The sequence below is a fragment of the Dendroctonus ponderosae genome, unplaced genomic scaffold (genome assembly GCF_020466585.1).
Source record: "Dendroctonus ponderosae isolate FM_Combo_2020 unplaced genomic scaffold, Dpon_F_20191213v2 Dpon_F_20191213_3, whole genome shotgun sequence".
Lineage (NCBI taxonomy): Eukaryota > Metazoa > Arthropoda > Insecta > Coleoptera > Curculionidae > Dendroctonus > Dendroctonus ponderosae.
In genome coordinates, this window is record NW_026018508.1 from 4878903 (window position 1) to 4889031 (window position 10129).

Consider the following 10129-nt stretch of genomic DNA (forward strand, 5'->3'; position numbering starts at 1 on the left):
TTTTCCCTTAAAATTTTGGTGGGTTAGTTAGAAATCTTTGCGATTTTTTCGAAATTTTACATTTTATTTTTTTCTCGAAACGAAGCTTCCTATCGACAAAGTTAACCCTTATAAAATTACGGGGGCATCGGGCACTATCGAACGATATTTTCAATTTTCCAGCTTTCATAGTTTTCGAGAAAATATGGTTCCCAAAAAGCTGTCACTCCATATAATCAGTCCTCTCGATCGGCCGTCTCAAGCTCCATAAAAAAGTTCGTATTCACTTTTTCGCCACGATCGTTCATTCGTATTTGTCTCAATACTAATTGGTGCCAATTTCAACCAATTCAATGTCATTTGACAATTTTATTCAATTTTAAAAATTTCCCTTGCATAAAGGCCTGCACAATCTTTTTCGTCTTCCCACTGTGGCTCACAGTGGAAATTTTTTTTGACTGACCTAAGTTGATTTTTCATGTAACTTTTCCATATCTATCCACCTGTCTAGGAATAGTTCGAAATTTTTTTTTTTATTTCACCAAAAATTGTGGTAGATACCCTTGCGATTTTGTCGAAATTCAAATTTTATTTTTTATTTTTTTCTCGAAAACGAAGCTTCCTATCAACAAAAGCTATTCTTAATAAAATCTCGGGCTCATCGGGCACTATCGAAAGGTATTTTTTTAATTTTCTAGCTTTTATAGTTTTCGAGATAATCGCGAAGATATGTTTTCCAAAAAGTTGTAAATATCTCGGTAACCAAAAGAGCTGAACTCAATCGAATGAGTTCTGTCGATCGGCCGTCTCAAGCTCCATAGAAGTTGGTATTAACTTTTTCGCTACGGTCCATAATAAGCGAGCAATTGGCGATTTTCTGAAAACATGCAAAACAATGCAAACATTTCGAAACTTTACCCAATTTTGTGATAAACTTCGGTCAAATTTTGATACAGGAGGTCTTTACTGATCCAAAGCAATTCATTATACTCGAAAAAAATCCTTGTCCGGACCATAAGGACTCGTCCAGAGGCCGTTTTATGCAAAAATGTCCGACTAGGTTGTCTACAGCCGTTAATGGGGAGTTCGTTAAGAAGTAATATTAGATATTAGCTCAAAAACAGTTGAAAACCATTATAGAACATTTATATGGAATAGGCCTAGAGTTTTACGGATAGCTCGAAAATGCAATAAAAAGTACGGAATTCTATTTTGAAAAAGGTAAGTTTGATCTGTCACTTGAATTTGAGGCACCCTGTATCAATGGTACTGTTTCAAAAGAAACTAGACGTTAAATATCTACAACTTTTGTATTTAACGTTTTTCTGTAAATTTCAAATCAGATGAAAAAACGGGGTGGCCAAAGTTCAATCAATAACCCTGTACAATATAAACAATACATAATTCGAAATAAAACAAAATTAAGAAAGCGACCTTGCATACGCTGAATACTTGCATATTGCAATTTCAAACGATGAACGTTTTACTAATAAAAAAAATTAATTAAAATTTGTAACTAGTTAAAGCAATTTAGTTAAACTTCTCTGTTTTCTTGAGAGTTCTTTGAACAGATTTATGTTTAAATCCACATCCTTCCACATCATAGAATTATTCTTTAAAAAATCACGTCATGCAATAGTGATTCATTTTCCTTCGTCCATCGCACGGCATGAAAAACAAATTAAATGAAATCATGCATTTTCTGAATAGATTTGGTTTGCGTAATTCGTCTTCAGTCCATATTTTCTTGCGTGTATAGCTTTATCTAAATGTATGTTTTATTAATGAGATGATCAGGACTATTCATTCACCCTGTTAACCAAATTTTCTAGATAAAGTCTTCGAAGGTTCAAAGAAGATAACATGATGACTTTTATTCCAATTTTTTATGTTTCTGCAATATTTCAGCGATACATTCTTTCAGCACTGCACGATGTTTCCTTCTTCTCTTAAAAGTACCTTTTCCAGAAAATCTTTTCTCATATGTAATTTTCACCTTATTAGATTCTCGAGATTCTGCTCGATCGGTTAAATCAGGGCCGTCCATAGGGTGGTAGAAACATTACTTGGATATTAGAATAATGGCTGGACTCAAATGGACATGCAGACTCCAGCTAACGTAAAAGAGTCAATATGACACCGATTAAAAAGTGATGGTTTAAATTAATTATGTACATCCTGTAGAGTACAACTCACAAAAAAACGAAATAACATGACGCCTTGCAAAGTTGTATTAAGCAGTTCGGGTTACAATAAACTGGGTGTTCAGATCCTGAATATGATTTATGGTTTTTGGATTATAGAGTGATTAAAATTGACGTTTGAACTCTCCATACATTACTGTACTTTGAAAAAGGACTTTTTTACTATTGTTTTCTAAAAGTGCGTGAACTACTAGATAATAGAGTTTTGGTTGGCGGGGGCATTCAGAAAATAATCAACTGAGAGCGAAATATTTAAAGCAACCACCACTCTACTTGCACACAAAGCCAGAAGGTTTTTCCTTAAATATTTATATACAGATATAGGTATCTTGAATTTTTGCTAAGTAACCCTATTAACCCCTATGTAACCCAATTCAGACCTGCATATTCTGCTTTTGGCCGACATTTCCAGTAATTAATTGATCTGAATTTCAGCAATATGCACCCCACACGGCGTCGATGTCTTCGAGCAGCAGCAGCGGCCACCAGGGTTTTCCAATCGACCCCCGTTTTGCCGAGCAGGCGCACGGACCCTCTCAGCACGGCCCGCTTGTCAGCGCCGCCCTGCCCACGATTCCCTTCGCCCCCGGCACGTCCACCAGCACCCCCCCGATCAATCAGTACGCGCAGATGCACCCTGCCGGTTTCAGCGAAATTACGGGGGTTGAATTTTTCAACCCCTACCCGACCAACTATGCTGGTAAGTATACGTAACAGCTCCACGAATTTTAATTAAATTTAATCAATGTATGGTGGACAAGTCCGGTTATTTTAAAGATCAGAGTCCGTCAACGATTCGAAATCCGTAGTAGGGTCTCGGGTCAACGGATCAGTGCCAGAACCAGAGAACCACAACAATAGCGTTTTATTGCTAATCGATTTGCAAATCAATATAAAATGCACTATTTATTGTAATGGCACGAAATTAAAAAAATAGTTTCTAGTCCTATCAGACAAGTGATTGGATTGCTTTGTTTTTAAAATATTTGTCTTCGTTCATAAGGGTTTTGTGTGGGGGTGTTTAGGGAGTACAGAAAAAATAGAAAAAAATTATTATTATTATTAAAAACCGAGATATTTGCAAAAAACCAGATCAGAAGGGCGGCAACAATGTTTGTCAAGGTAACTTGCCTCATTAACATTTCAAAAGTGCATATTCATATCGTGTAACTACTGGAAATGCATATAAAGCAAGCAAGGTTTAGTGAAAATAGCCAGAAGAATGAATGGATAACAAAACGAAATCAGTAATCAGTCGCAGCTCAGAAGACATTCATCTTTGAATAAAGTAATACAAAGATTTTGCATAGTAAGACGCGGCAGATGAATAGTCAATCTACTAACTCGCACCACTCTGCAGACTTTTGAAGAGTGCGATTTCAGGTTCCTCGGCTTGAACCGACTTAAAGAAGGTTTTGTTAAGGTTACTTTCAAAGTAGGCATTATGTTTTACAGTTAGACAAATTGAAGAAATTGTAAATACTTTTTTATGAATATGAAGGATCTAATTTATGAATATGAAAGCAAAAAGAGCGCACTAAAAATGAATTAAAATACTAGTGCCTGATTATGGATTAAAATAATATAAATATATCTTTTCTGCGTTTATATTATTTTTTTCATCCTTTTGAAAACACTGTATACGTGCTGATAAATCTTAAAAAGGCTAATTTTATGAGATGGAAGAAGAACAGCTTTTGCGTGATTTTGTTTGCTGTTTATAAAGTATTAAAATTAGAGAGTTTTTAGGCCTCTTAAAATTTTGTTGGCCTTAAACGGTAAACGTTATTCTAATCATGCGTAGTGTTGAAAAAATAAGGTGTTCAGGCAAATAACGTTAAGTGCGTTTTTTAGTTTTTGGTACCGCGTTTATCGCACTCTTAATAAAATAAACCTCACTTTATTGTTTTCTTATCCCGTTTTGTTTGGAAAAGTTTCAAATCTAGTTTAAGTTTGTATTGTTATTAAACAGAAAATGGCTAAGATGGAAGAAAACATTAAAGCTGCCTTTCTGCGCCGGAATGACCAGGGAGATGTAGATCACGATTTAATAAGAGGCTTAATTTTACACGACACTTACAAAATAGTCAATGAAAAAGTCTTATATCGATTTACAATACATTTCTTATTGTATTATAGCCGCTTATTGTATTAATCATATTAGAAATAAGTCAAATATGTCAAAACCGTCGTTCTGGTTTTTAACGTAATGCTTATTAACGTTACCGTTACTCGGACGTAAATAAAAGAACACGTTACCCTCTAATAACGTAAACAGTGATTTCTTTACTATTGCTCATGCTCAGAATAACGGATAACGTAAAGCGTATTGCAATTAAGGGGCCCAAAAACTCCCTATTATTATTGTGAATAAGTGCTTAAATTAAACATTAAAAAAATACGACCAAATTTTATAATCGTTAAAGTTATTTTAAAAACTTCACACAGTTACTTTCTAAATGTTAAGACAGGCACAGTGTGGTGCATAATTTCCAGAATCTGCAGTGTGCTTTCGAAAGGGACACATTTACCAACTGGTTCTACTTACAAAAAAACTCAGTAATCTCAGTAACTCAATAAAAAAATTGTATTTAACATTTAGATAGAAATAAAGTTTGACTACTTGATGACCACGCTGTATACGAAACTAGTGACTTTTCCGAACTTTTAGATCGTCGTTGAAATAACATCTTCTTGATGTTTTGCAAGCACGAGGTCTTGCGCTTGGAAGTTTACTCTGGAACTTTAGACTAATCATCACAGTTCAGTGTAAGCTTTCAATCGAAAACATCTCTGAAGATGCAAGTCACTTGAAGAAATTCTTGACCATGACGGCCTAATATCCCGAAAAATTCAGTCAGACAGAAGTAATCCAAATAAAATGTAACTGCATTTACATTCAATCAGCTTTTTGCATAATTACTTAATGATTACAGAATTACTAGTTATTTTTCTGCACCTCGTTTATCTACAATTGAGAACAAAATATGTGTTTTCTGAAACACTCGAAAACCAAAATGTGCATTATTTTAAGAGCCAAAACAATTTTTTAAAGTTGCATTCTAATTAGCAGGCGACCCGTTCTCTTAAGAACACAGTTTTGATTCAGTTTTGCAGTACCTACAAGAAACCCTTACTTTCTTAAAACCATAAAAAGTTGTCCAAGTATAGCAAGTAGTGCGTTTTGATGTAATTGATTGCTACTTTCTTAATACTCTGAACTGGACATGGAAGGTAGTTGCAACTAGATTTAAAAATTAAAGTTTTTAAATCTTGAAAATTAACTTGATTGAAAAAATTGGCCGACCTTTTTTCTAATCTAAAAAACACATCTCAGAGTTTTTGATCCAACTGAGTTATTTAAGACTATTTATTTGTTATTTAAAAAGCTTTATTGGATTTTACCAAAGACCGTTCTCATTCCATCTAGTCGATAAATAGATTAAATGCATATAATTCAAATATAGTAACTGTAATAACTAATTCGAAACTAGCGGGCCTGCTTTATGAAAAAATTAAACAGATGTTTTAATTTTCAGATAGTAAATAGGCCTTAACAGAAGATGAAAGTAAACATTGAAAAAGACCCTTTTCTATTTGTTTCTTAACATTGAGCCCAATACCGGAAGCCTTTTGCTAGATTCTACAGCTCAACTAGCCGTTCAACCACTACTTTTATCTCAGCGTACAGCATTAAAAATGTATATTTATTTAAGTTGTAATTTTAATGTTTCGATTGATTGGTTAAATAATTTATTAGAAACTCTTATATTTTGCCGTTTGCGATAATAAATTAGTGATTTTTACTATATAGATATCTATTGTACTTTTTTGCAAATAATTTCCAACAATAGGGCGCCTCAGAATAGCACCGAGGGAAGTCAACTGTAACTCTTACTTGGAAAAATTTTTCCATGATTTTCGACTGCAAAAACGTTCGGTTGTTCACTTACATATCAACACCTTTAAAAAAGTAATAAATATTATTAAAATACATATATGTATTATATACAAAGGTTCGACTTATAACGATTTTAGACACTCAGAGATTTCCAGAAATAATCGCGTTTTGTTGTACACTTTTTATTTTGGATGATTCTACCATCTTTTCATCAAATTCTTACGTGAATGAAAACATTAATTGAAAAAGCAAAAAACTTATATTTAAAAAATTTATAAACGCGAAAAATGAATTACCGGGCGAAACTGGTTCGGAGGATCGATTCCATGATTACGGAATTACTCCCACCAATTGCGGGAGCGGTTGGAGAAGCAAGAAATATCAGATAACTTCCAACAAAATATCGTAGGAGTATTTGCACGTCACAATCGGCAATAATGTCTTTAGTATGTTATTTTTTTAATGAAACCACTTGGTTTTTGTTTGTGGTTCATATTCCGCTTTTAATACCTAGTTAGTTTTATCTCTACATTTTTTCTTTTATATAAATCCATCGACCATTTTGCATCTGTAACTAGAAGGCATTCATATCGTCTGCAAAGAAGACACATGCCTGATACTTTTAAGATAGAAACGTTTGTCGCAAAATGTACAGTTGATGAGTAATTCGAATTAAAACGGTCAAAATTACCAAAGAATAGAGCGGGTTTTTACTGCGGTGGAAAGCGGCGATTTTCCTTTTTGGATACAGGTTGACGGTAAATGCATCTAGAGTTTAGAGCAGGACGCATAAGATATAGGGTGAGTCAGTTTGTAGCAGCAGGACTTTAACAGTCGGTAAAAAATCCAATTTTAAATGACGAAAATATAATACAACATATATTCGAAACCGCTTCTGTTTTCACTTTATTATACTGTTAAGTATAATAAAATTGTAAATTCTGGGGCTTGTCGCAATGCCCCATCCAATTATGTACAAGTTTTCGCCAAATTTACAAAGGGGCGCCACATTATTACACACTATTATATTCTTATTATTTTTTCAAATTTTAATAACTTTTGTGGCTACCTAAATCAAGCTGATTTAACATAAACATAGTTTTCCCTTTACATGTGCGCCAGAACGGTAGGTACTCTAGTATGAAGTCGGTAACAGTAACGGTTTTCAAGTTTTTTAAAGAAGAGAAAATGTATTGCAAACTTATTTACCAGAAAGCAACAAACTTAAGTTAAAGAATTATAAATATGTAAAGCAATTTTTCAATAAAAAAATACAATAAAATGCTTCGTTTGCCACCCAGTATTTCAGAAACAAACCGTTTTCAATATATGTTATGGTGTGGCCCTTAACTTTGAACTATCGATTTTTTAAGGTCTCACCCCCCAGACGTTTCCGATAGGACAGACTCTGTAAGGCAATTTGAACAGGTGTAACAAACGCGCTAATTTATGGTTTTTTAAGAAATCATAAACTTTTAAGACAATGTTTAATAAATCCTTTATTTATTCCATTACAAAATATTTATACACTGCAAAATGAAATGCAAATTTAGTACAACAAAAGAAATAAACATAAATAATTATTTTTGAAGCAGCGTATGTTTCTTACATTCTGGATAAGTTTGACGATAATCATTTGCAAATGGTAAAATAATCTGCTTTGGACTTTCATCCTTTGTTATAATATTATACTCTTGTGTTAACTGTATTCCCCTTTCTGCGACATCGTTAACAATAAGTAAAACAAAATATTTAACCCTTGTTGATAACCTTCTCGGAATTCTCAGATGGCAAGTGAGGTACTTAAGAAATCAATTGATTTATTAAATCTTCTGAAAAGATTTAATATTTCAGATGATACAAAATTATTAATTTCCTTTGATAAGATACTCGATTCAAACATTTTTTTAAAAGTATTATCATGCGGCTCCTAAAGATTCCTAAAACTTTGGTGGCTTCTACCATTTTCAGTTTTTCAGCGCTTAGTACATTCGTATCAAAAAATGCAAGATCCACATTTTCAGGAGAGAGATACCACAAGTGTCCTCCGAATTTATTCATTGCTATTTGAGAAATAGAAGAATCAGGATATTTAGAAATCCTCTTCAAAAACTGAAGATCTTGGATTCTATTACCAATGGAGCTTTAAACCAAGCTTGCATATATGAATGAACCAAAAAGAATAGAACATATCTAAAGGGTGAGACTAAATCAACCTATTTGACTAAGAACCACCCTAATATGTTATGATATGATATTTTCATCTTACAATTAGATTTTCTATCGACCGTTAAAATCCTGTACCTATACATTAAAAACAAAAATTAATTTATGACAATTAAAAAAAACAACAAAGATCAACAAATAAAAGAGATTCAAATTCAAATTCAAAGTTTATTCAAATGACGAGTTTACAATTTATAAATTAACAACAGGCTATCCAAGAACCAATGCTATCCCAAAAGCTAATCAATCCAAAAATGTGTAGCACCTAGGTGTGTCCACCTGTATGTGCATGACTGTACAAAAGAAAAATAACATTTTAGAGGTTGTTGGATCTGCGGATTTACATGAGTTAAAAATATTTAAGAAACGAATCAGTATTTTCATAAATATAATCTTGACATTTTATTTTAAATAATCTAAGTGATGATATATTTCTAATATTCAAAGCTATATTATTAATAATTTAGGACCCACATAATCCACAAATCTTTGGTTAAATTTGATCTTACTATTAGGAAAATTTATCATTTTATTTTTTTGGCTTCTGGAAACATATGGATTATTAACAATTATTTTTGTGGTATTTTGATACATACACTTACATGCTAGAATTACATACAAGCACCTAATACTAAAAATTGTTTTTGAATACAATACAGAATTCGAATATAATCTTTGCTTTTTGTAAATCACTCTGAGAATTCAATTTTGAGTTACATTTAGAGGTTCAATGGCATTTTTGTACAGACCACCCCAGATTATTAACCCATAACTGACAACCTGTTCGAACAAGGGCCTATACAGGGTGATTCAAAATTGGCGTCATTCCTCTGGAGGTGTTGTCTGGCGCTGTTATAGGAGCACAGAAAAAATAGTAAAATAAATTAGTTGTTATTAAAAACTGAGAAATTTGCCAAAAATTTTGTCAGAAATACGGCAGCAATGTTTTTCAAGCTAATTTGCCTAATTAAGAATGCGCAAATACCTGTGGCTTCGTAATTATTTAAAACTCCGGTAACCATGCTATTATACAGACTGACAATAAGATAGACAAGGATAAACGGTAAATTCAACAAGATTTGTTGACGAAATGCCAACCTGTTCTCATAACCTCGAATATTGGTGTTTACATAAATAATCCATACAACACCAAACATTTGAATGGTTAACTCCAAACGAGCTAGTGCCTGTGTAATCTCCTTATTATCCACTCTTATCAAGCAGCTTCTCGTATTCAGTTAATTAACTCNTGCTCCATTTGTATCTCCTTGTGCTGTGTGTATCGTACAAACGTGGTAGGAACGTAGCCCTTCCTCGGTATTTATTTGGTGCTTGGGAAAGTGTCAGATATTGTGCTCTGAGTGTCCCTGGAAGGCCCTGATTCGGTTATCTCCAATACGTGTTCCTCTGTGCTTGGAGCCCGAACATCTATCGTCCACTATCTTCCTGGAACCACTCCCCTCGCCCTTTGTTGGCGTGAGTTCTTTCAGCTTCTACTATGTTACTGTAGCATTTCCCCTGAACTAATCGCATATCAGCAAATTCGTGAAAGGAAATTCAGAGTACGTCCCAGTTTGACAAATTTTTGTTATTATTGACAAGGACTATCCACCTGTAACTATCTGCTATGACAAAAAACGTCATTGCAGCTGTGCTTTTTCATCAAAAAATTGTAGAAGAGAACTTTTTTGATATCAAAAATTTTCGTAATATGAAGCAAAGATCGTAATTTTTCTTTTCAAATGCGTAAATATTCCAATATGCTACCAATTAAACATGGAACAATTTCAAAATAATGCTTAATAACAAAGTTGAAATT

At 33.3% G+C, this 10129-nt stretch overlaps 1 protein-coding gene across 5 annotated transcripts in view; it reads left to right on the forward strand.

Moving 5' to 3' along the window:
- LOC109540328 overlaps positions 1 to 10129 on the forward strand; it is a 59292-nt gene that overhangs the window by 40134 nt on the left and 9029 nt on the right. For 3 of the 5 annotated variants that reach the window (XM_048664660.1, XM_019908674.2, XM_019908675.2), the window contains exon 5: positions 2619 to 2883. In XM_048664660.1, the coding sequence (XP_048520617.1) occupies positions 2619 to 2883 (265 nt within the window). Of the gene's footprint in view, positions 1 to 2615; positions 2884 to 5722; positions 5999 to 10129 lie in introns of those variants that run through there. The other 2 variants (XM_019908676.2, XM_048664661.1) reach the window with 2 other exon arrangements.